Source organism: Patiria miniata, unplaced genomic scaffold, assembly GCF_015706575.1.
Source record: "Patiria miniata isolate m_02_andy unplaced genomic scaffold, ASM1570657v1 HiC_scaffold_5, whole genome shotgun sequence".
Lineage (NCBI taxonomy): Eukaryota > Metazoa > Echinodermata > Asteroidea > Valvatida > Asterinidae > Patiria > Patiria miniata.
The window spans coordinates 12,150,835-12,177,114 of NW_024037072.1; the positions used below are offsets into that span (position 1 = coordinate 12,150,835).

The 26,280-nt window shown below is 40.8% G+C and overlaps 4 protein-coding genes and 1 long non-coding RNA gene across 5 annotated transcripts in view; 3 read left to right on the forward strand and 2 right to left on the reverse strand.

The window, feature by feature from the left end:
* Nucleotides 1–4,820: 4,820 nt before the first annotated feature.
* On the reverse strand, nt 4,821–5,366 carry LOC119740693 (perlucin-like protein). The gene has a single exon (XM_038216071.1). It carries the CDS (start codon nt 5,364–5,366, stop codon nt 4,821–4,823), a length of 546 nt encoding a protein of 181 aa, XP_038071999.1.
* A 2,716-nt stretch (nt 5,367–8,082) lies between these two features.
* Nucleotides 8,083–10,909, forward strand: LOC119740553. Its single transcript, XR_005272694.1, has 2 exons — nt 8,083–8,165; nt 8,799–10,909. It is a non-coding gene; the product is annotated as an uncharacterized LOC119740553 (long non-coding RNA).
* Nucleotides 10,910–11,625: 716 nt separating this feature from the next.
* LOC119742072 (CD209 antigen-like protein E) lies at nt 11,626–13,499 on the forward strand. Its single transcript, XM_038218095.1, has one exon. The coding sequence runs from the start codon at nt 12,299–12,301 to the stop codon at nt 12,836–12,838; it is 540 nt and encodes a 179-aa protein (XP_038074023.1). The 5' UTR covers nt 11,626–12,298; the 3' UTR covers nt 12,839–13,499.
* Nucleotides 13,500–18,737: 5,238 nt separating this feature from the next.
* Nucleotides 18,738–19,392, forward strand: LOC119740296 (hepatic lectin-like). The gene has a single exon (XM_038215561.1). The coding sequence runs from the start codon at nt 19,024–19,026 to the stop codon at nt 19,360–19,362; it is 339 nt and encodes a 112-aa protein (XP_038071489.1). The 5' UTR covers nt 18,738–19,023; the 3' UTR covers nt 19,363–19,392.
* Nucleotides 19,393–23,707: 4,315 nt separating this feature from the next.
* LOC119740297 (death-associated protein kinase 1-like) overlaps nt 23,708–26,280 on the reverse strand; it is an 88,285-nt gene continuing 85,712 nt past the window's right edge. The window contains exon 23 of the mRNA XM_038215562.1: nt 23,708–26,136. Coding sequence (XP_038071490.1) covers nt 24,919–26,136 — 1,218 coding nt within the window. The 3' untranslated portion in view covers nt 23,708–24,918. The remainder of the gene's footprint in view (nt 26,137–26,280) is intronic.

Sequence of the window (26,280 nt, forward strand, 5' to 3'; positions counted from 1 at the left end):
TGGCGGGCGAAATCTTTGAAAATTAATTTCTCCCGTTTGAAAGACCGTATCTTTATGCAACTTTCAGGGTTTATTTCCATAATGATCCAATTATGTGATAAAAATCGTTGTGATATGTTTTTTACTTTTCGTTGAAAAAAAATAGGCCTGGCTACGTGCATATTTGAAAGCTGTAACACTGGCGCTAGCAATGTCTGTCAATCTTTTCAAGCCTCACAAAATTAACACGGTTCCTATCCATTATGGTGTGCAGTAACAATTTGCGTAAAAGCCTCCTTCACGAGTTATTAATTGATAAATATCACCCTTTTGCTGGCTTCTGTTGGTCGATACCGAGACCCACGCCAAGTCAAGCCGAGTGACGCTAATGAAAATGCTAATATGCAATCGTCCATTGTGTGGCCGCGCCGAAATCGGTCAACCGTAGCGCCCACGGTGCTATAGAAAAACCATACACGTGGGTTTGGGCGGCTAAAATTCCTCGTGGAATATTTTCTTACAGATGGTTCAATTTGTAACGCAAGCATTAGTAACAACAAATTAAGTGTTCAACTACTCGTGAAATAACAACTTTCGTAAATTCCTAGAATTTGATATAAATACAGAGATTTGGGGACGTTTTCGAACGATTTCTTCCAGATTTGGAGGTCAGCTTTACCAATCACCAGCATTGACGTTTCGGCATCGATTTTTTCACTGACATGAAGTTTAGAATTTCCTCTTCCGTTATATTGTAACATTCCGTTATATTGTAACATTTCAATCATACTGAGCATATTTTCTGAGAAACACAACGTTCAAAATGCCATGTTTTTGGGCGTGCATAAATTTAACTGCTCTGTTATATCATCTAAGTACATAATCGGATTAGCTTTGCCTAACAACGGCATGACGCTTTTTGTTAGCAACCATTTGGCTGTAAGTTGGTACGCTGTTGCCCCTGAGATGCTATTCGGACTGTTGAAATTTATCGTCCATTCGGGCTATCGAACTTTCGGATTATTAACCTTATACTCTATTTTCGGACTGATGAACCTATATACTCGCGAAACTTCGGACCAACGAACCTTCTGACTATTGAACCTTCGGACTAATGAGCTTTCGGACCGGGCCGGATTATCCAATTGGCAAAGCTAGGGCCTTCGAAAAATTCGGGGCCTATACGAAATACCACATGGACTTGGCCAACGCACCGTGAATAATTGGCCAACCCCTTCCAGTACAAACAGCGGGTTCTCGAACGTGTATTAATGTTGCAGGTTTTTTTCTCGCTGACGGGAATCGTATCATAGTTTGCAGAAGTGGATACTCTGAATTGCACATCTTTGTAATTAATGTATGTCATCGGACCAGGATGTAAACATGTTCGTTACTTCCAGTGAGTGGTCAATGTAACCACGACATCACAACACAAAACAAGCATCATCGTTGCCCGAGTGGAAATACTGTAGGAGGGAAAGCAATTACATAAATTTACGCGTCTGCGGTTATATCGTGTTGTTTCACGAAGAGCTATATCTCAGCCTTTTTTTATGCTAATGCAAACTTTCATATTCACGGCAAATGTGTGTCATTTGAGGCAGAAATCTCAATGTTACAACTTTTTCAGCACCACAAGACTTAGTAGCCAGAAACTTGGATATTTTGCTGTTCAGTTGAAAATTTCCTTTCCTTCGGTGATTCGTTTTGTGTCAGTACATGGAATAAACCAATGAGCAGAATGTTCTCACAAACGTTTTCAATGACACATGTCTGGGGTAAACATTTGAACAGAAAACCCCCTAACCCCCGTGCGAATTTGACATCACGGCAACAGCGCCCTCTTTTTTTGCTTAATTTTATTCAGAAGTGCACTTCTTTCGATATTTATAACTGCGAGCGCTGTTGCTGTGATGTCATCACAGGTGGACACTGTTCGGTTTTGGGGTTATCTGTTTAAATGTGAATACAAAATTACTGTTGCTCATGAATATGGAATTGTGCATCAGCATACAAAAGCCAAAATACCCTTGAAAATGGCGAAACGAATATTGAAAATAGGGTTAAATAGGAAACATTTTCAAGGACTGCATTAAAAAAAAATACATTGTATGGCCCTTTAGAGGGGTTAAAAGTTCCGCAAAATGCGTTCCTGGGACAAAATTCATCTTATGGACTGTTTATTATTACACAGTGCTCTGCAATTTTGCCTTTTAAAGGGAATATACATCATTTGCTTTTGCTGTAATTTTCAGAAATGGATGGAATTGGGGGGTTGGAAATATATAGCAAATATCGTTACACTGACTTTTTTGAGGTTTTGGGTTCGAAAATACTATAAAAACCAAGAAAAACAATCATTTTCCTGTAGTCTGGTTCCCTGACTCCATATAAGAAGAAACAGAACAGTTTACATACCTTGGGGAATTGTAAGGTCAGGGAACCAGTCTAGCTGGCTCGTACCCGTTCATAGGTTTGTAATCGATTGCAAACAAGTGCGATGGTCAATTGGGGCCAGTATTTGAAAAAAAAAAACAGTTTTTTTTCCAACGCTGATCGGCCGATCAGCGTTGGAAATTGATACAAAAATACCACTTTTCTTGAAAATGACAGTAAACCAGGTGCCATGATTTTACAGGATGCTTTACATTGTCATTCACTAACAGTCCAGCAAGGTATTTCAAAATGATTTGGTAGTTTTATTTTTTGATGTTTGCACATGTTGTATTTTCCCTTTAAGAAACACCACAATATATCTTGCCCGCCTGCGAATCTTTTTTCCCACAAACGACATCCGTTTCCCATCTTCTGATTGGTCCATTGCATATCTCATGCCTTATTCTCCACAACAAAAAGCCAAGATAGGCTTGACGTCTTGTGAGAAAAATTGTGTTCCTTCCTCACTTTAGTTATTTAAAGGTAAAATGAGAAGTGAAAAACGCTCACTGTGATTCGAACTTAGATCACCTGATTAGAAGTCAGGACTACTTCCAACCAGTCCACAAATCAGCTGCCAATCGTCGGTGATTTAAACACCATCACTCCTTGTTGTCTAAACTCTTTTCTCTAAAGCCCTGGGCATATCATGAATATGCATAACGCAGAGAGAGCGCCCTCTTCTGATATTGCCCCATCTCTTTTGGGAAAAAAAATCGCTGCCCGCCCCTATCCCAAATCTTGTTTCATTATTTCACTTCGAAACTATTGAATAATGCATGGAAGTTGATTCCAATCCTACGGGAAAAAAGTGCAACGGCAAATTATTCACCTATTTATCAGATAGTGTCTCAGATCGTCCGCTTTGAACCGCGGCCCCATATAGGTCAGATGATGTCCATATATCCCCAGCCCAACCCCACACCCAACACACCCCATCCCCGTTGTGTATCCGAGGCCAATATTTTAAGTGTTCATAGCTGAAATTAAACAAACTATTCTGCGCAGATTAGAGAAGTCAATAATTTTACCGCAAAGCTGACGAGAACTAAGGATAGGATTGTTTTCTAAGTAAAGCTTTATTGATCAATTTCCAAGCTATTACTTTTGAAATTAAAAATGCGTGTGTGCAATTACAGTAACAAAACGAAGATCAATATCTGCATGAAAGAAATGTCGTTTTTTGCGAATTTCGAAGTGTTATAAGTACCAATTGTTTATAATCATTCACCGCCAACTTTTGACATTGCGAACAGTGTCCCCCATGTTTCGGAGAATTCTAGCATTTCTGGTTGAAATGTCACGATTGTCATCTAGAACAATCAATTAGCAATTACCCAACAAAACATAAACAAATGATATGTGGGTACGAACTGGTGATGCTTGGCACGATTAATGAATTATCTTTTACAAACTGATTTCATAACTGCCGTGTTTCCTATAGATGGGTCAGAAGGGAATCAGGACTCAACACGTCTGACTACTCAGGCTAGGCAGTTCAGACCTCTTTTGTAGTATCAAAGTCTGAGAACTAAGCCTTAATATAGTTATACTCCATTTTGTGCGAGAATTAGGATAAGGATGTGTTTGATTATTCCACGGAAACTATACCTACCAAGGACACGTTCTAATCCAAGAAAAAAAGGAATTACAGGTACCCAAAACCACCTAAAGTCATTGCTTCTAATGGTCATTAACTAATCTTCTTCTTACCAAACGCACATACCGAAGTAAGTATCTTATTAAGGTTACTGACACAGTGTTGAAAATGGTGGCATAATTCCAACATTGCGAGTGGAGCTATAGGTACGATTTCTATCAAGATTTAGGAATTAGCCAAAGATATATAGGCCTAGACAAGCGTGACAATGTAGTACACTCAGCGAACTAGTGATTATTGGCTTGAGAAATGATATCGATACTTAAACGATCAATGTTTCAAAATGCGTATTTCCCGTTTTCAGGGGAAAACGTGGACTTTGACTCCACAAGACTCTTGACTCGGTTCAGAAATTCGTGACTGTGGTCTCGGACCTGGTGTAATTGTAGTCAGTTTAAAATCAAGGGTAAAGAACATTCTACAAATTAAATAATAACTTGGAACAGTTAGACACGAACAGTATTGTATCTTAAATCCGTGAATTCATATACTTTCTAGTAGAATGTCATTAAGATTTAAAAAAAAAAATCGAATGTCATCAAATGACTGGTAAAGGTCGCATTGGTGTTGCTGGGTCTACATTCCCTGAAGTTCACTACCAATGTTTCATCCATGCAAATGTTCCCGTTTGGCAGCAGACACGCGTAAAGAGTTCCATTTTACGTACTCAGAGTAATCTGTACATGATTATAATTACCAATTAAATAGTCCGAATGATTTCAAGTGAAATCGTTCCAATGTCACTTTAGAGACATGAAGAGTCAACTTCCAGCCGCCCTTCGTTGTTGGTGGTGAAGCAGGATCCAATAGGTGATCGTTCGCAAACCGCCCGTGCCGCAATCTTACACTGTACGTCATTCCACTTTATATTCAGATCGTAAAACGGCCATAAAACGACACAGTCCTCCCGCCCTCCGTAGTCATTTGGCTCTCCCTTTCCCCAGTTGGTGTAGATTCCTTGACCGTCTTGAGATCCTTCACACTCCCACTCACCCTCCTGCCTGCGATCGGTGCAAGCCACCCAAATCACACTGCCTTGGGCCAGGCTTGCCAGGAAGTCGTTTTCCTGGTCTGAGCGCGGCGCTGCCATCTTGGCTCCCAGTCTACGGCAGGCTTCACGGGCGTCGTCGTACGTCAGAGGCTTTTGGGTGATGAGGTAGCAAGATCCACCCCATTTCTTCCAGGGAGCAGTGCAATGCAGAGCATGGCGTCGGTTGCATGGTGTAGACGAGGTTACACAGCATAGACAGATTACAAATGATACTAAGATGCCGACTTTTGCACGAGACATTGTGTCAAACTTGAATCATATTAAAATAAGAGCTGTGCAGCGTTCTTCGTGCTGCCTCAAAATTTGCAGTGGACAAGCGTCATACTTTGAATTGCATTTTTTGTAATCTTTGTACGTCATCGGACCATGTTCGTTACTTCCAGTGAGTGGCCAATGTAATAACCACGGCAACTCAAAACAAAACAAGCATCATCGTTGCCCGAGTGGAAAATATATAGGAGGCAAAGCAATTACATAAATTAACGCGTCTATGGTTTATATATCGTGTTGTTTCACGAAGAGCTATATCTCAGCCTTTTTTTGTTTTTTTTTATGCTAATGCAAACTTTCATATTCAAGGCAAATGTGTGTCATTTGAGGCCGAAATCTCAATGTTACAACTATTTCAGCACCACAAGACTAAGTGGCCAGAAACTTGGATGTTTTGCTGTTCAGTTGTAAATTTTCTTCGCTTTGGTGATTCGTTTTTGTGTCAGTACATGGCATAAGCCAATGAACAGAATTTTCTCACAAATGTTTTCAATGAACACATGTTTCGGGTAAACATTTAAACAGAAAACCCCTTAACACCGTGTCTATGACATCACAGCAACAGCGCCCTCAATTATCCGGAAAAGCATTGAACATTTTCACTGTTTTAAGAAGTGCACTTTTCAATGAAATAAAACAAGGAATGTCAAATAGATTTTACACATTTTAAAGTGTCCATCAAATGAATGTTTCTCTTGGGAACACATTTGTGTAACTTTCTAACCCATTTAAATGTATGAAAATCATTTGACATCCCTTTTGGCTTAATTTTATTCAGAAGTGCACTTCTTTCAATATTTTTAATTGTCCATGCTTTTCCGGACAACTGAGGGCGCTGTTGCTGTGATGTCATCACAGGAAGACACTGTTTAGTTTTGGGGTTTTCTTTCAAATGTGAATCCAAAAATCTCCTCATTGAAAACATTGGCTAGAAAAATGTTCTCATTTCGCCTTGCTGTCATATGCTGACACAACAACGAATCAACAAATAAAAGAAAATTTACAACAGTAAAGTATCCAATATTATGGCCACCTGCCGCGCCTGAAACCTGCCTGCTCTGGTGGTAATTGAGGCTTGATGAAAGGCTGTGGATCATGCACTTCAAGATCTTATTATGGAACGCACAGCAGGGATATCGGTCTGTAACTCTTGACGTCATCGGTTGGCTTGTTACCGTCGGTCTTCTCCAGATCTTAGGGAATTGAGTCGCCGCATGCATGAGGAGAAACATTGTCCGAGTCATGTGAGGGCAACTTTCCCAGGTGTTCAAATATCAGGAGTTCAAATATCAGTGTTCAACAGTGACAAAAGTGACAAAATGATGCCTGCTCGGCGCATCCATGTTTTTGCACAAACCTATGGGAAACTTTTGAACGTTTGTTTTTATACGTCTATTTGCATATCATGTCCGCGTTTGTATTCTATACCTGCGTAATCGAAGCTGATACGCGCCAAAACAAACGCGCACATCAGTAAATGAGCGTTTCATTTTGCTTTGCGTAAACAACGCAAACGCAAACGCGTATGCGCGTATGCGCTGCAGATTTGCCGTGACGATTTTTTTTTAATCGGATCTAGTAGCTGCATTAGCCCGATTTACCGATACGCAAAACAGCCGCTGTTCCAAGCTGTACTTCGTGTCTATTTTTCCACTGGCTGCTTTTTGGATTCTCTCCTTTGATATCGACATTAATACGTCAGTTCTATCTTAATTCTCTCAAGACTGACGCCGTGCGTGGTGAGTATCCTACTTTCATTCTGACAGGTTTTACAACATGATCCGTGCGACCGTTCCGCCGTACAGTTTGCTCTATAACTCTTAGTGGACCGGCCAAAGAGGAATAAAACTTTGAACGGATTTTTTGGTAAAAGCTGGCATCCATGCTAGCTCAATTCTCTGAACCATAACGAAACACTGGCTGCTTTTTGGATTCAAATTTAATTTGTAGCCCAGGTTGGACTCCGTTGTCGTAATGCAATGAAGACGTCGTTCAACCTTTTTGATCCAAATATGCCTAATTTGCATAAATTGTTAATCCCTGCCGTGTAATATATTGATTCCCATATTTTGGTATGTATTCTTTATTTTTTATTTTTTTGAAAAGTTTATTTTAGTGATTCGACTAGCACACCTTTACATAAATAACATTTTCTTCAGCATTATAAGTGACTGAATAATTATGAGGACATAGCAACGATCCAAAATGGCTACAAATATACCCAACAATTGCGCGCATGATTTACCTTGTCTCCGGATATCATCAAGTAGTCTTGCCAAACCTCAGTATTCATGAGCATCAAAGTCATGAGGCTGCTTATTTACACAGTTGCCCTATTAAAACTTTATGGAAAAATCATGTGAACAATGATACCATTATGATACGAGTAATTAGCCTCTGAATATTTCTCCACAGACTCTCAGAAAGCATCGGGCAATTCACTGCAAAACACTGCGTTGGGAAAGGCGAAACAATTACTGACTTTCAAGTTACAACGGAACCAGAGACAGTGGAAGAAAGTGTTATTTTTTATCTATCTATGTTTCCTTTATGCCGCTCTAGATGTTAATGACAATTAGTCTCTTATTTAAAAACAACAATCGATGTCATTATTTCTCCATCACAGTGATGATGTGATCTTCATAGTAGTATATCGATCTATCTCTGAACTCTTTCTTTTTTTTAACAGAAAAACGAAATGGTAATCAGCTGTAGCGTGCTTGGCTGCAACGCCCAGCAGAAGGTTGACGGATGTCTTTCCTTTCATCGGTAACATTTATATCATGGGCGTTGACGCTATACCTGAAGGGGGAGGGGCGATGGCGCTCGCTAAAAATGGGGGAAGGGGTCATTAATTTGGGTTTAATTATTGAGGGACACTGTTCGAAAGAAATAATGTATACCGAAGTAATATGAATGTATTTCACATTTTGAGCTCATGTATTATGATCATGAAGGCTATCGTTGCTTACTTTAAAATTTGCATTATCCATTTTCTCCTATTTCTAATGCATGCGATCAATATTGGTTTCCAATTTTATGCAGTGGTATAGGCCTACCCATGATTTGGGAGAGGAATGGGCCCAAAAGATTCGAAGAAGCCAGGAAGTGGCAGCGCTCGTAAATTATTTTTTTTTAAATGGCAATCCCCCTTTATCTGGAAACGCCACTTGTCGTTATCCTATCGAGTTGACACACTTGTATCCAACTTAGCTAGTTCACTGTCTTTATTCCATACAAAAAATGACTTGTGATTGCCAGAATTATGCAGATCTGAGATAGTTTTGGGCAACGCGTCTACATGTAGGCCTGTAGTTTATATGAGGCGTGGCCCTGATCGTTTCAGCTTTCACTCCGTAGATATTATCAGGCGTCTGTTTTTCTTTCTCATCTGTACTGCAGCTTTCCTCTGAATGATCAAAAAAGACTTGGGAAGTGGATTTTGGGAACAGGGAGAGAACGATGGAATCCCAACAAATACAGTTTCATATGCAGTCTACACTTTGGTGAGGAATATTTTAAGTATTCAACGAAGGAGGGTGCCAAAAAGAGAGTATTGTTATCCAAGCACGCCATCCCCATGGTAACGAGCAAGTCAAAACAAGGCCATACAAAATCTACAGGCGTACAAGTTGATGAGTCCGAACTTGGGGCACTTCCGCTGAAGCGCCGGAGACTGACCAAAGATGACGACCACTCGTACGCTTCCTCGAGTTCCACGGATAAAACAACCAAGACGAAGATCAGAGCGCTGCAACAAAAAGTACGAAGGCTTGAAACGAGAAACAAAAGCATGAAAGACATGTTAAAAACATTGAAGAAACAAATCCCTCTTGACAGATGATGCTTATGCTGAGCTTAAACAAAATCAATGATTGTACTGGAAAGGTTCTATTTTCGTGATATTTTGTTCTGACATAAATTTATTCATAACTTAGCTGGGCTGTGTCTATTGAAATAGTTGTTGGCCCGACCACTCTGCGTCTGTAACTCAACAAACGCCTTGATCTCTAGTTGTTTTTGAGTCAGTATCAAGAACCTAAGAAATTAATATCAAACACACTATTCCAGGAGATACAATGAGAATAGACATAAGTTAGGCAAAGTCAAATAAAGTTATGTTAGTTAGTAAATTTAGGTTAGTTTGTAAGTTAAATACAAAATACTATCGGTCTTATAGTCTCCCGTCTCGTTGTTTGTCAAGTTGGCCATGTCCGTTTGTGTATCATATTGTCCGTGTAGCCTATATTGTCAGTTTCATGGTTGTTCTCTGCAAGCCATGAACAGACCCATACTTTTAAACAAAACAAAAACCCACCAAAGCACTCCCGCCCTCATTTAAGATAACAACGTATTGACCTCTAAATAATTGCTGATGAGTTTAATTGTTTCTCCATAGAAATGTAGGCCTTGGATTAGCTCAGAAGATCCCTGGAATCAATTCAGACCCGCTTGATTATATTAGTAATGACTTCTCTCTCTCTCTCTCTTTGTTCCTGAATAACATCTGAATAACTTGGTAACTGCATAAATAAACTTCCGAGCAACAGAGCAAAAGGGCATGGTGAAATTGATCATCCAATATTATTTATAATGAAAGATAACGATATAGGGTCGTATGGAAATCTTCAACAACTTTACTGTGCCTTGCCTTTAGCATCATATTATAAGGTACCCGATGATTTGAAAACAGCATAGTATAAATGGCGATCCATCGATTGTAATTAACTCTTACCTTACGTTTTCTTACAAGTTTGAAGTTTCAATTCCAAGTTTCAATTTGATGTTATATTCCTTTAGTTGAGGATTCTTCAGAACCTAAGATAACTAGATATTTTCACTTCGAACAGGAATATTTGTTCTAAACCAAATTGCAATGGTTAGTATACCAATGAGAAATGTTTATGAGTGCAGTGGTAAGAATAATTTCATGTGGTGCCACGTGGAATGTTCCATTCTACGAAGCGAAATGAAACAATCCAAATGTCACCGAATGAACTATTCCATTGCATGAATGTGAAACATTCATTATTTGTTTTATGCAACACCTGAATAGATCCTCGTTGTCTGATTGGTCAGAGCCATCTATATTTACCCTTAAACAGAACTTCTTTTTTTCGCTTAGCCGTGGGTTGAAACAAGTAATTCCATGACGTATGGTCAACGACCAACCAATCAGATGACTGGGATTCATTCAGGCAATGTATAAAACTGCAAGCATTTCATGAGGATATTAATTGTGGAAATGTTCATACACATTTGGAATGTTTCAAAAGTTTACCCTCCATAAAATGATGTGAATTCAACAGAAAAAAAGTAATATTAATGCAAGTAGGACATTATTTAGTACAATTTGTTAAATTTTCCCATTTCATTATCATTCACAAAGATCAAAATTATATCTGATTTGAGCAGCTGACTGACGTAATATTAATGAGTTTGCATATGTCATGTACAAGGATACATACTAATTTCTAACAGTCATTATGCATTTCAAATGAGCAGTGAACAGACTCGTAAGTATTCCTACTTTTACTAGTTTTTTGTTTGTTGTAATTCCTAGTTAAATTCCTACTTACTTGTTTGGTCCGGCCCCCAATTCCAAAAAATAAAATCTCAGTGAACATGTAAACCACACTGTCAAGGGTTTGAGCGCAATACTGCAACTGCATAGTTGGGGATGGACGATGGAGCACAAGTGTTGAGTACAGAACATGCCAAGTGAGGTTTTTATAATGATGTTGTCGACATGAGTGAGTATCACTACTCCTGAGATCCCGCAACAATGTGTACAACACAGGCGGTTTTTTTCTAGATTAGTTAGCGCAGCGGATTTGCAATCCTAGCCTAAGCCCCCCATCGGGGTCCCCTCATTAAGTCTGACGCCTCATAGGTCCAACGCTTCATAAGTCCGAAATTATGAGGCGTCGGACTTGTACTTATGAGGCACAACGTTTATTTTTTTCCGCCTTATAGGTCCGACGCCTCATACGTCCGATGCCTCATAGCACCGACACCTCATAAGCCCGAAACAGCGTTTATCCATCGTCGAACTTATGAGGCGTTGGACATAATATACGCGGCGGATTTATGCCTCTTAAGTCCGACGCCTCATAAGTCCAAAATTTCGGACTTGTGAGGCGTCGGACCTAGGAGGCGTCGGACCTATGAGGCGTCGGACTTGTGGTACGGCCCCTATCTATCAAGGTTACATGCATCATTGCTCTCGTGCGCGTCGTATCAGAAGAGTCGCTAACGTTGTTCGCGTATGCGCGTATAGCCGGCCTCAGGTCGACCTTTCGACGACACAGATCAGTCGGCGATTGACTTTTCAGGATCAAGCTGTGCCTGCGCTACGACCGTCGGGAACATTTCTCGCTGATTTTTAAAGGCCTGAGTACAACTGAGACGATATTAAGACGATCGGAATTAGTCGGCGCTCAAAAAAAATCAACAGTCGCAAGAGTAGAAAGATTTCAACTTCTCTACGACGACGTCGCGATCGTGTGCGCATCAAGATAATCCTTTTACTTGTTTAGCCAATTTGGCTGCACCACACACACTGGCAGTGACCCGACTCGACTCGACTCGATCTTGATTGTGGAGTATTGTAAATTGATGCTAAATTGGCGCAAATTCGCGTTTGTTTTTCAGTCTAATCTTTATTGTAGACTTGTATTTTAATCATTACGACCTTTCCCCAGTTTTGATGGTTGTGGTGTGCTGTGTTGTCATGGTTACAGTCAGCGCTGGCTATTATTATCTATTATTGAAATGATTGTCGTCCTAAGGAATTGACCCGATGAATTTGATGACCTTCAAACGTCTTTTTTAGAAAATTACACCTTGCAATTGAATTTGCTGCAGCACGGAGAATGCTGCAATGGCCATAATCTGACACAATGTTTTGGTGGAAAGTTGGCAACTTAGTATCACTGACAATCGTTCTAAGCGATAGCTTAAGCTCGTCTACACCATGCAGTCGACGCCATGGGCTTTGCACTGCTCCCTGGAAGAAATGGGGTGGATCTTGCTACCTCAGCACTCAAAAGCCTCTGACGTACGACGACGCCCGTGGAGCCTGCCGTAGACTGGGAGCCAAGATGGCAGCGCCGCGCTCAGACCAGGAAAACGACTTCCTGGCAAGCCTGGCCCAAGGCAGTGATATTTGGGTGGCTTGCACCGATCGCAGGCAGGAGGGTGAGTGGGAGTGTGAGGGGTCTCAAGACGGTCAAGGAATCTACACCAACTGGAAGATGGGAGAGCCGAATAATGCAGGATCAGAAGGGAGCGAGGACTGTATTAAAATAAGGCGAGTGGATAAGAAGTGGAATGACATAGCGTGTGAGCGTATGTTCCTGGCTGTTTGCAAGCGACAATTTGTCGGATCCTGCTTCACTACCAACAACGAAGGGCGGCTTGAAGTTGACTCTTGCCTCTAAAGTAACGTTTGGAACGATTTGCACGCGGATTTTAATTACTTCAGATCATTTAATTGATTGTATGTGTAGTTTTTATCATGTAGGGAACTTCAGATCATGTAAAACTGAGACTTCTCGTGTTTTGACTGTGGACATCTTCACTAGGACTGCTGCTCAAGATCGAACATTTGCACTGATCATAGGTACTGCAATGCAGGAAAGTAGACCCAGCAACATTCATGTGACACCTGACATAACATTCTTTAGATAACATTCTTGGCTGAATCTAAATGACGTCCTACCAGAAGGATTGATTTTACAGATGTTTTTGGTGTGATTGTTTTCTTTTCTTGAGTAGTGCTCATCCTAGTCATCCTAGGTAAGATTCAGATTAGTTGGTTGTATTATGTAATATTTCTCATTTGAATCCTTTCACATAAGGAGTATGTGTAACCATAATCAGGCTCATAATAAAGTTATAAAAGTTAATACTTAGACTTCTAAATTCTAGCCTTGGTCATAATTCGTGAAGTTAAGCCCGAATACTAATGATCTCTAAGGACCAAACGTTAAAGGGAGCGATATCATTAATCAGGTCAATAATCAATTACATATTGTAGTATAAACGAGCATGCGTGTATACTCTAGATGTTGATCGTGAATACAACATGCAACAGGCAATGTTCAGGGGCGGCAGAATGGGAGGGGGGGGGGGGCGGGGGCACTTATCCACTCCCCCGATATTCCCAGGCCTAAACAGTACCCCTTTCGCGGTTATAAAATGTGCCCTCTCAAGATGAAAACAAAACTGCCCCTCAAACGCACAGGTATGAAAGTATAATGATCGCGCTACATATCACATGTCTCCTCTCTTGTTATGCAAAACTGCCCCTCAAAAACACAAGTGCCCCTCTCGCATTAACACGATTGTGCACCTTTTCGAGATGGAAAACTATCCCTCGAAAGCACAAATACCCCTCTCGCAATAATAAATCTGTGCCCCTCTCGAGATGGAAAATTGGCCATCAAAAACAATAGTGCTCCTCTCGCGATAACTTCTCGAGATGGAAAACTGCCCCTCCAAACCACAATTATTGCCCCGCTCGCAACATTAAAATTGTGCCCGTGTCAAGATGGGAAATTGATCCTTAAAATAAAAGTGCTCTTTACTCAATAAAATGGTCACTGAACTGGCAATTAAAAGCAACAGCGCCCCTCTCTCTCGAGAAAAAAAAAGGAGAGGTCTCTCTACATCAAATATAGGTAAAAGAAACACAATGGGCAAGATGGACAACGTATTCATCATTTGTTCCTCGTCATACCGGTAGGTTTATAGCGAAATGAAAGGGACCATATTCTTTTATTTCACTTTCACACCGACGGAGGGTGCTCCTTTTTTCTGTTCAAGTGCCCCTTTTTGGTGTTGCCCCCCCCCCCCCGCAGTTTGAAAAGCGTCCCGCCTCCCCAATGTTGGTACATTGTAAATATTGTAGTCTTTTGTCCAAAATTGGAGAGAAATAGTAATATAAAGTCGCTTATGTGAAGAATCTGTCTTAAAAATAATATAATATATAATATAACAACATTAACTTTTGCTGTAATTTTTTGAAATGGATGGATTTTGGGGTTAGTATTGTACAGCAAATATTGCTACCCTGACCTGTTCAAAGTATTGTGTTGACAGATGCTTGGAATAAACAAGACAAAATGCTGAAAATGCATCATTTATACATTTTTCTTTAACATGCTTTGAAATTAGTACATGTACAAACATTTTGGGTTTAATATTCGAAACAAACAACATTTAGCATTCAGGTAACCACTAGGTGGCTTTATACCTAATTTTGACCCACAATTTAAAAACAAATTCATGTAAAATCGGCACAATTGAAGTACGAATGGTAATTGTATGAATGTTTCGCATGCAAGGACTGTCCAAAAAGTACTTTTTAAAGTTGGACATTAAAAGCGGCGTTTCATGCTCATGGGGACATATTGAATTCCCAGCATGCATTGCAGTTTGTCAGCTAGGGTAGCAGACCAGTAAATAAACTTCCATAGACCCCAATGGTAAATGCTCCCACTTCAAAAATTCGGGAAAAATACTCCCAACTCTCCAAGGTGTTCGAGACACACATCAAATTAAAGCTTATTTCATCATCTTTTATTTTCTTTTCAATTTTCGGGGGTCAACTGATGACTTTTAGGAAAAATTTCAATCTGAAGATGATCACCCCCGAAAATAGTCCTGAAGCCCATCGCCATTTTGAAAAACGATGCCTACACTCCATTGCAAAATAGAGCGCTTTTAGGGTCCAAATTACATCAAAATTACACAGAACTGCAAGCTCCCAGTCCTGTGCACGGCTTCCACCCATATTTTTTACAATCCCTCAAGTTCATGGCCCACAGCATGCTCAAATACTGAAGATTTTGAGGGCATGCAAATCGTGATTTGGCCGGCGCAGGCAATTTCGGACCGATTTACTGGTCTGCACCCCTAGGTTGAATGCAGTGGTACCGTACCTTTGCTGTGAGTCGTCTATGGTTGAGAGGATAAGGTCAGCGACATTATTCTTAGTTGGATCTGCTCGTCGTCAGGAGAATAACCACAGAAGCGTTAGTCTTTAATTTGGCTCAACATGCAAAAGTGGTAGAAACCGGAAGATGATGTGACATTTACAAGCCTCAATGACTGTGAAGTGCTCATATCATGCAAACCTCTCCATCCCTCTTACGCATTGTATCTTGAACTTACAATTTTATTTCAACATCCGCACCAAACATCAAATGGTTATCCCTGATTTTAAGGGTTTTATTTTAATGACAAAACGATTACGTCTGTTCAGGCATCAATGAAAGTAGAGGAACTTATATGAGGGACCAACGTTTCGGTCTGCGCGTTCTTGCCATGTTATGGACTCAAACTGTCTACAACGAAGAATAAGCAGAAACATACTGACACCGAAGGGTATGTGATGATTTATTCAGTGCTTTTTTTTTGTTTCGAAGCTCGTTAAAGTTTACTTTAGAATTAGATCTTGAAAATAGTTTGCTTATAAATTGTATAACAAAAATAAAGGCAAATTAATGATAATATATGAGTCTACAATTTAAAAATAAAATTTGAAGGTCAAGACATACCTTTGTGGTTTATTTGATTATTTATTCACATTTTAAAAATCCAATATAATCTAGTGGAGATTATGTCTAATAAAAAATTCTCAGCTGTTCGATCTTCTATTCATTGTCGTAAGTCTATTGTTCCTTTCTAAGAGCAATTTCAAATCTGCCAAATTGCTCCTAATTAACAATGAAATTACAGTAACAAAGACACGATCTAACAATGACTTGTGTTGCCAAAAATGGACTTCAAATATCAGTAATACACCTGATCTGATTTAGACTGATTACTTCTGAATGGTATTTCGCCCGGTGATGTCATTCAGAAAGATCGATTCTCGATCAAGCTCGTCCACACAGACACTACTTTCTTTTCAACCTCGTTTCCGATAACAGCCCCTCGGTGGTAAACCTGCTGCATATTCTGATTCGATACCGAAGGGATTCATAATTATGATGGTGTAGTTGGTGATTTCATCTCGCACGTGTTTTACGGGTTTTAATCTTCACAGTGAATGATTACGTCCACTCAGTGGCGTAACTACGGGTGGTACATCATCATCATCATCATCATCATCAAGTCGACTCTCGTCAGACTGCAACAAAGCACGCCACACATCACGGTCTCCCATGGCCGTCCTGATCTCGGCTGCGGAGGCTAGCCCAGTATCACGACGCGGCTGGTCCACGTAGGTTAGCGTCTGCCCACCTCCAGAGGCTACTCCATGAGTGGGTTCCCATAAGATGAGTTGGCTTGCAGCTATCTCTGGATGCCGAACGCAGTGACCAGCCAATCGCAGACGCCTAAGTCTGATAGTTGCAGAGATCCTTGGCAGGTTGCCATAGAACACCTCGTTCCTGACTTTGTCTCTCCAACTCGCGTCTAGAGCCATCCTCAGCATTCGAGTGTAGCAGCCATCAAGTCGAGCCTCTTGCTTTGTAGTAAGGGTGGTACATATCCGTGCCCCCCCTCCCCATGCTCACCCCACACTTTTAAAATCTCGAGTTCAACAAAATATATATCATTTGCACTCAGTGCCCCCACCCTTCAAAAATGTATGCACCCCAGGTGCCCCAAGAGGTTTAACCCTAGTTACGCCACTGCGTCCACTCCTCCTAAAAAGACTCTTCCATTTTACTGATAATATGTAATGTAATACTGCATATTGGATGGATATACATTTTAACATTGCCACTTGAAAAAAAATCGTGCATTTTTGTATCTCACGCCGCAGCGAAATGATTCTCACGGTATGTACACCGAACACCGCGTACGAAAACAGACACTGATTAAAGCATAGGTAGGTACCAGACTATTCCATTTTATTTACATGTGCAAGATGTTTGATTAATGCGAATAATACCAAGAGCGACAGTGCAGGTAGTAGGGGGGGGGGGGTGTAAGGGGGTATCCCCCCCCCAATATTTTCTAAAGACTGTCCTTTCCCGTTGAAAATCCCTTTTTTTCACCAGCGCTTACCCCCCCCCCCCCCCCCCGCCAATATTTTTTTTTATTAAGAAGTGTACTTTTGTTCTGAACAACAAGTGCCCTTTTTAAAAAGAATTGGTGCCCTTTTTGTGCCAGCGGCCGTTCGGGAGCCTTTTTTCGGTTTTTAATTTGACGCACGTATCGCCCTGAACAGCTCCATATATTGTCCGTTAATGTCAATAATGGTCGGTTCTGAACAGCGCCCCCACCGACAGATGGCACCAGCCCAGCTCTCCCCCCCCCCCCCCCCCCCCAACAAACATAGCGCCGCTTCACGAGTTGACTGGCGCTCGGTCCGCACATTATCGATACTGATTGTGGGGCGGGAACCATGCGGCCTACCCCGCGAGAATTGAATTATTGTCTGGCAGCCAATAATTTCAATTGTAAAGTACTACCTCAATAATTAAACATGGGGCGATTTTTTTCGGTCAATGTCTCATTCAAAAGTGAATAACTTTTATATTGATAGAAAAATAGCAGTTTAGAAAAGGAATCTATTATCGGGATTAAACTCGAAAATGGCGCGAGGAACGCAAATTTCAGGCCCTTTAGGCAATTATTGTCAAGGATTGTAAACTGGAGCTTAGAATACAGTAATAATTTGCAAATAATTCGCATGTTTTAGTCAAACTTATTGCCTCCGGTCCCAGCACGTAGACTAGCATTGTAATTAATGCAGCACGATTTTCACTAATTTTCCACTTAGGCAACGATGATGGTTTTGTTGTGCTGTGTTGTCATGGTTACGTGTGTCTGTCACTGAAATATTGAATACACTGCGTCCATGGGCGTCGCGAGGGGGGGGGCAAGGGGGGGCACTTGCCCCCCCCCCCCTGGAAAACCAAAAAAAAAAAAAAAAAAAAAAGGAAGAAAAAAAAAGAAAAAGAAAAGAAAAGAAAAAGAGGCGCGAAGACAAAGTGGTGTAAATTTAATGAGTTGGGGGGGGGGGGGGGGGCAAAATGTCCCTGCCCCCCTCTAAAACTGATAAATCAAGAATGTGTTGAGAAATACAAGCATTTTTTTGCAAAAAAAATGTTTGCCCCCCTCTAGAAAAAATCCTGGCGACGCCCATGACTGCGTCTCTGGTATGTTAAGTAATTAAAAGCCATTTAAAGTTGTATTACCTCGTGTCACAACACGTTGACAAACTTGCCCTTTATAATTAATGCAGTGCGGCCTTTTACTAATTTTCCACTTAGGCAACCATGATGGTTTTGTTGTGCTGTGTTGTCTTGGTAACGCGTGCCTCTCACTGAAATATGTAACAGATTGTAGACCAGGTATATTTACTGGATAAAGTGATGATATTAAAATCCACTTAAAGTGTTACAACTTGCGCATTGGATTTAGCGCAGCAAGGAGAAAGCTGCATTGGTGGTCGGTTTGTCACAATGTCTGGTGGAAAGTTGGCATCTTGGTATCACTGACACTCCTTCTTAGTGGTAGCTTGAGCTTGTCTCCATCCTGCAATCGACGCCATGGGCTTTGCACTGCTCCCTGGAAGAAATGGGGTGGATCTTGCTACCTCATCACCCAAAAGTCTCTGACGTACGACGACGCCCGTGAAGCCTGCCGTAGACTGGGAGCCTAGATGGCAGCGCCGCACTCTGACCAGGAAAACGACTTCCTGGCAAGCCTGGCCCAAGGCAGTGATATTTGGGTGGCTTGCACCGATCGCAGGCAGGAGGGTGAGTGGGAGTGCGAAGGATCTCAAGACGGTCAAGAAATCTACACCAACTGGAGGAAGCCGGTGGAGCCGAATAACCACGGAGGTGTGGAGCACTGTGCTATGTTACGGAAAGTAGCTATGAATAAGTGGAATGACGTACGGTGTGGGATTGAGTTAGAGGCGGTTTGTAAGCAAAAACCTCTCGGATCCTGCTTCACTACCAACAACGAAGGGCGTCTTGATGTTGACTCTTGCCTCTAAAGAGACATTTGGAGCAATCTCACCGTGGAATTGTATCGCACTTCAAATCAAAACGAAACTTGTCTTTGACTGTTGAAATCTCCATTATGACTGCTGCTCAAACAGCGCCACTCAGCGTCACCCTCTGTTTCACTGAGGTATATTAATAATCATTTTGGGTCGTGCAACCTTCACCTGGCACTGGCTTCGCGCAAACGGTTCCTTGCACTTTTAATTTTGGGGTTTCACCGCACCACTACATGTATTATTATCGCGGCGGTTCCCCCAACGTGACACACAATGTTCTTCTCCGGCATATTACACGGAGTGAAATTCAAGCAAGTTCAAAATAATCCACAACTTCGACTAGTTAAGAATTTAAGAGGTATTTTTGTTTGTCTGACTCTAAATTGAGCTCCCTTGGGAAAATTCGTCTTTTCCTGTTTTGTTTTCTGTTTCTCCAAGATGTTTCATGATGAATGACTTTACAGTGTTTACGTGTTCTCTTGATTGTTCTAATTGGGTATTGCATGTCTTGAAATAACAATAAATAGGCAAACTCCAACTTCATGAGTTTTAAAACAAAAAAAACCACTAAGTAGAGACGATTGCTGGACAGCTTTTTATCATTGAGTGTTCCCAAAACAGGGTTGTTTATTTCCTTGAATAGAATCAGTGCTTAATAAGTTAGAATACCCTCATCACATACAATTTGTTCCTTTGTTCAATTTGTACAACACAAACTTGTAGCTTTCTCTCTGGAAGAACAATATTAAGAATTAAGTACGGGGCATGCTTCTATGTATATCACTGCATACCATTCCTTGTAATATTCAAAACTGAACAAGTTTAAGAATGGCTGAAAAAAAGTTGCCCATGCATACATGCATGCATAGGTTTCCAGAAAAACATTTTGCATTCACTGACAAATATAAGCTGTGCACATTTAATACGGAGACGAATTTTCCACAATTTTTTTTTAATATGACAGTTTCAGCGGACCCATGTCCACATTCTATTGAATTGTTATCACGTTTAGCTTTTAATTTCTCTTTTGACCAAGGAATCGCAATGTGTTTAAAGATAGGGTAAACATGCCAACCAATGGAAAAAGTAAAAAAAATATTGTCTAAAAAAGAAAAAGGTTGTTGTTTTCAATTTCATTTTTCATTGATGCTAATTTTGTGTTCGAGTTATCAATATACGAGACCAGTTGGCCTAACACACACAGACCTACTTCAACAACTACAAGGTAGCTGAAAGTAAAACATCTTTCACACTAAAACAATTTCTTTTGGCAAAACACCCCTTAAAAAAATGACCAAAAAAAGCTGCAAAAATCAAGGCACTTGTTTTGAGGTTTTTGGGTTGAGAATAGTCATCAAAGTAAGTTAAGTCTGTGTCAGCCAATTTCGGCCCATCAGACCAGCGTTTATGCCCAGCTAATGCCGGTACTCATTAATGGGTGGCGAGAGGCAAGTGGGGGTGAAAGTGGCTTGCCCCCAAGGATACAACATTATGGCCAGCAGCTGGATTCGAACCCCTGACCCTCTGATCACAAGTCCCAAACCCTAACCACTAGGCCAGCACTCCCCCAAAGTAGTTCGTGTATTTTACAAGTCGACCAATTCCAGCCGGTATCTAACGATTCATGCACGACAGGCAAAGGTGAAAATATCCAAGGTGAAGTATATTGTACCTGTAAGACAGTGCTACTATGTTTGAAGAATATTCTTCTATAATGTTGTTATTCTATGGATATTCTTCTATATTCTATGTTGAATCTGTACACAGTACACATTCAGACTGATAATACAGTGTCTAGAATGATTCCGATATGTGTACGTCTGATGACAAGATTTGTACATGTACATGTATCTCAGAAACAAGCAAGTATTAATATATTTCCATAGTTTCAAATTTGTTCGATCAAAAACTTATGCAACAAGGTAGTTTCAAACACAAAGTCAAAATTACTTCTTTAAGCATGAAAATGGAGAAAACGTGCTATAACTGTGTCTTGCTATTAGAGTTACCTTTAATGCAACCCATCAGTATTAGCTAAACATGCTATATACTAAATCAAGATATGACTCCATTTTTTAAAATGATACAAGAGGACAATAACACGTGTTATTTCCCTGAGCATTTCAATGCATGAGAAAACAAGGTATGAATATGTTCAGACCTACAAACTTCCACTCTATAACTGAATAAAACTGACAGTAAAATAACAAATATCTCAGTGCCACAGACATCTTGATTGCAGGATGATGTGTATGGGACAATAACAAACTAGACTCCGATATCTACAGTATACTAATGTATTATCCTTGACATGCTGCTATTTTGTAACCCGAATCTGCCTTAGTCCAGCACTATCTCTCAGCCAAGGGAGCGATGTTTGGATTTTAACAGTCAAGTTTTTGAGGATTTTTGGTTCGGTAAGAAGTTTTACGAAGAAGAAGGCAGGCCAGATGAAAGAAACTTGAACAAACATTACGCTGGAATGACTTCATACAAATATAAAGTCGCAACACTGCAACGTTCTAAATATACAAACAGAACTATAACTTAAATACTCTCATCACCAGATTGCACTAAGTATAAAGTTTAAACTAAAAAAAAATGGAGGTTGTTTGAACATCGAAACAGGAATAAATTATGAACACATGATCATGTGATCCTCTCTTCAGAACATGAGTAATTTGACGCTGATTTCTTGATGTAAATGACTGCTGTGAAACTTAAAAAGACAACAATAATGTCCACAAAATCTCATGACACACACTTCTAAAAGTAAATAAATCACAAATTCCTCCAATTTTTGAACAAAATTCTGTCTTGCACATTTTTTTTCTTCATATTTCAGTCCTGCAGGCATCAAAATGATAAAAAGATTTTAAGTAATGTATCCTCAATGTTTCCTGAGTGAGTTGCATGCTAATTGAAATTGCTGCTCAGACACTAAACAACATTTGGGAAAAATAACACAGAAAAACAACCGAAAACAATAACGCTTTTTGTTATCGTCTTGATTTCCGCAAACATTTCAGAATGAAACAGCCTCAGACATGGGTAAAATTCAACAGTTCCCATAAATAACTTTTTGTTTTGATTAGCAATTTTTTAACTTTTTAAATTATCAAGCGGAACTAAGTTGAATTGGTGATCGCTGTCACAGCTATGGTTCCAAAAACATGCATCATAAAAAAATAAAATAATTTACAAATCTGACCATTTTCACGCCAGCCACTCCCTGGCTGGCAACCAAAAAGTCAATTTTTGTTTTTACAATTCCTCCATCTTGTTCAACTTCTCCTATTAACTGTACAGCTCAATCAAGTTCAAACTTGTTTTTAAATAATTGTTTAAGTTGATAAATTCTATACATGTACAGGACTTAAAACACTACAGAAAAGGCATGCAACCTTCAAACACTTTACTTATAGTCACCGTAGCTCCATTTGCGTACAGTGTGCATGCATTGTTTGTTTTTGGAAATTGACTTATCAAAGTGGAAGACTTCTGAATAAAAAAATGAACTCATTGTAAAAAAGAAAATGGATCTCTACCTCTTCAACATATATTTAAGAAACTGCTGAGTACATTCGATTCTTGTAATCAAGAATGCTATTTTTTTTGGCAGTTTTGCACTTGCATTCACTTCAAATCATTGCAAACAACCAACAAAAAATGTTAACATGCGAAAACAAGTTTTTGTATTTTATCGTCTGAAGGGTAACACCTCGAAAGAGTAAAATGATGAAAACTGAATCTGTGAGGTAAAAGATACAAAAGAGAAACAAATGCATAAAAATTACAAAACCTTTTGCGTTGACTTGCGTATACCGTGGTCAGTAAAAAGATAGTTGTGAAGCACCTTGACAAATCTAAGTAAAACATAAAAACCTGGGACAAATTTTATAAAACTGAACTTTGAACAAAATTAGACACTGTCATTTTGACACACTAGACATATTAAGAAAAGTGATTGGTGCAACAGTATTTTCTGCCTAGGTTTCCGGTGAAATCGGCCACCAATGTAATGACTAATAATTGATTACTTTTGTTTGGTATTGTTCTTAACGGTAGTAAGTGCTCAAAGGTATTCTTGGGGGGTGGGTGGGGGGGGGGGTATGCTAACATAATTACTGTCATATGGGGTACCAGGAACAAAGGCTAACAATAGGGACAATGGTACCATATAACTTGTTTTCTAGAAATCTCGGTAACCCAAAAGTGAATGCTCTGTACAGTGGAATCCTGATAAGTCAAACCTCAGATGAATTGGCTCAAATTTTGAGTTAAGCAGAGTTTCGAGTTAACCAATGGATTTTCTATTCAACAACAATAAGCCAGTTTGGTATTTCAATGACCCGAGGTCATTCGGGATAACATCGCTGACATGATGTCACACGATGTCACACCCATTCTGCTGGTAATTTACTCGCAAGCGTCGTGCGCCCGCGTTCATGCGCCTTCGAAACGTCCCATTATCCCAAATGACATGTGACCCATATCACTGTGCACATGCGCAGTTGAAATACCGAACTGGCTTTTTGACGGGAATAAGTTTTTACTTTGAGTAAGAAGGGTTTTTGAGTGAACAGGTTTTGACTTATCGAGATTTCACTGTGTGTTTAGATTTCAATAGACACAAAGGCAAACAATAGTAGGGAAGCAACAGTGGACAATAGTGGTACCCCATAACTAACAAATGTCAAGAGTATGTGTGTTGGGGGCGGGGATCTTAGTATGGGCTCCGTGCACAATTGAGAAAACGTATTCCGGGTAACTGCAAATGTCTCTACGTGCCTTTAAAGAATCATGTCCTATGGCGTGTTACCTTCTTTGGCAGTCGTATTTTGCATATTTAACCCCTGATGGGTACATACACAGAGCCAAATCAAGATTCAGTCAGATGGGTGAAAATGAAGCTGTCAACTCGCTTTAAAGTTCAATGACAAAAAAATGCTTATACATATTCATCACAACCTTTGTGACCCTCCATTGTTATCCAGTGGCCATACTGCAGAGATTCCACTTGTCCTAATTGATACAAAACCGATCCACCTGGAAGCTCTCAGTGCTTGTGGCTACGAGGACAAAAGCACCAGTGAGAATAACCGTCAAGATCTGTTGAAGCTGACCCAGTTGAACTAAATGTAATTAAACTGCAGAACGATGGCGCCCAACTGGGCAAACAGTTGGACCATGGAGGTGACGTGAGGGTCTCTTCACCTGGTAGCAGTGAATAAAACAACTAAGTTGTCGTGGTGTTAACCATTTTAACAACTCTCAAAGAAATCACAAAATTCTTAACAACATATACTGTTAATCTGTTCAGTGGATGCACTTTCCTTGACATTCACCTCAAGTCAATCAGAGTGATCAGATTAGAGAATGTCAATACCGACCAGCTCCTTGACCTTGACTCCCCAGGTACTGTCCAAAGGTCATTTGCTACAGCAGGGTCTAATGCTGTTGGAGTTAATGAACTACTCATAATCACAACGATTTGACATGTGTTGTGTTGGCAGAACCTTTAGAGATGTTGTGGATCTGTCTCTGAATTCATCTTGATGCTACCGTGCTGGACGAGTTGTTGGGTGTGCCGTTGATTCTCATCTGGCTCTCTTCCATGGCTCGTGGGTCCGGCAGGAACTTGTACATGGGCATGCTGTTCAGGATGACCCTGGCCGCATCGTCACGACCGAGGTCCCTCAGCTTGAGCACCAAAGTACCGATGGTGCTCCCAGGGTCACTGCCCCACTCCTGGAGTGTTCTCTCCGTGGGGCTGTCTGATTCCTCGGGGCCGCATCGGTTATTCAGAGGGTCCAAGATGGGTACCCGGTCCATCATGCCTAGCGAGAGCGCCATCAGGCACCAGTCTTTGCCCATGGGGTCCGGCGGATCAAGAAGCATGCTCAGTTGTCTCCGGGTCAGCTCGGGGAGGTCAGCAATATGCAGATTGATGCCTGGGATGGTGTTGGCTTCGATGGATTCGCTGCCAAAGCAGAAGAGGTCGGTGAAGGTCTCATCCTCTTCGGTGATCTCGTTACGGACTGACCGCTCCTTTCTGATCTGCACCTGGAAGATGTGTTTTGGTTCGTAGGTCATGACAAACCGGTCATGGTTGCGGAGCTGGGTGGGGCTCAACACGTCCTGGTTGAGAAGCAACCCCGGATAAGACTCCTCCACAACGTTCCGAACGAGATGGATGAGATCCTCCATGAACACAAAACAACCTTGTCTGGTATCGTTGATACCCCGGACCCTGATCTCAATGCTCTGTCCCTCATTGGTCAGTACCAGTATGGCTTCCATGCTGCCACTCACACACTTTGCTCCGTCCTTCCACAACACCAAGTCTGTGTCCAAGTCCTCCACATCCTGCTGAAAGTTCCTCCTGAGTGACAACTGCAGGCGGGCAAACAGTCCAATGGGCAAGACGCTGGTACAGTCGGCTATTTGTAACCGGACTCCTCCGTAGACATTCAAGTTTCCATTCTCATCTTCCTTTTCCCAGATCCCGAGCGGCGCAATGCTCTTGATGAGCGAGGGGAACTCACAGACCGTGCCCTGGGTGCAGATGTCCATGGCCTCCAGCAACTGGACAATGTCCATCGAGTCCGTTTCTGGGAAGACTGACTGGATGTAGTGCACGCTGTACTGACCGTAAGGCTGGTCAGAGGTGTCCGGTGACAGGAGCTGACCGATCACGTTGGAGCAGAGCCAGCGTGGCTCGATTAAGATGATCTCTTGAAGGAGGTCACTCATGAAGCACTGGACCTGTGTAAACAGAAAGTAAACAGATTTCAAATTACCAATATCCTCTAATTTTTTCTCTATCCTGACTGGCTCAACCAATATTGTGTGGGATTCAATCAAATAGGCTTGTGCATAAAATTAATACCTTAGTCTTATATAGCGCAC

What these genes read in the sequence shown, in the direction of transcription:
- LOC119742072 (XM_038218095.1), top strand. Translation starts at nt 12,299, where the DNA reads ATGTTTTGGTGGAAAGTTGGCAACTTAGTATCACTGACAATCGTTCTA.
- LOC119740693 (XM_038216071.1), bottom strand. Translation starts at nt 5,366, where the DNA reads ATGTCTCGTGCAAAAGTCGGCATCTTAGTATCATTTGTAATCTGTCTA.
- LOC119740296 (XM_038215561.1), top strand. Translation starts at nt 19,024, where the DNA reads ATGGCAGCGCCGCACTCTGACCAGGAAAACGACTTCCTGGCAAGCCTG.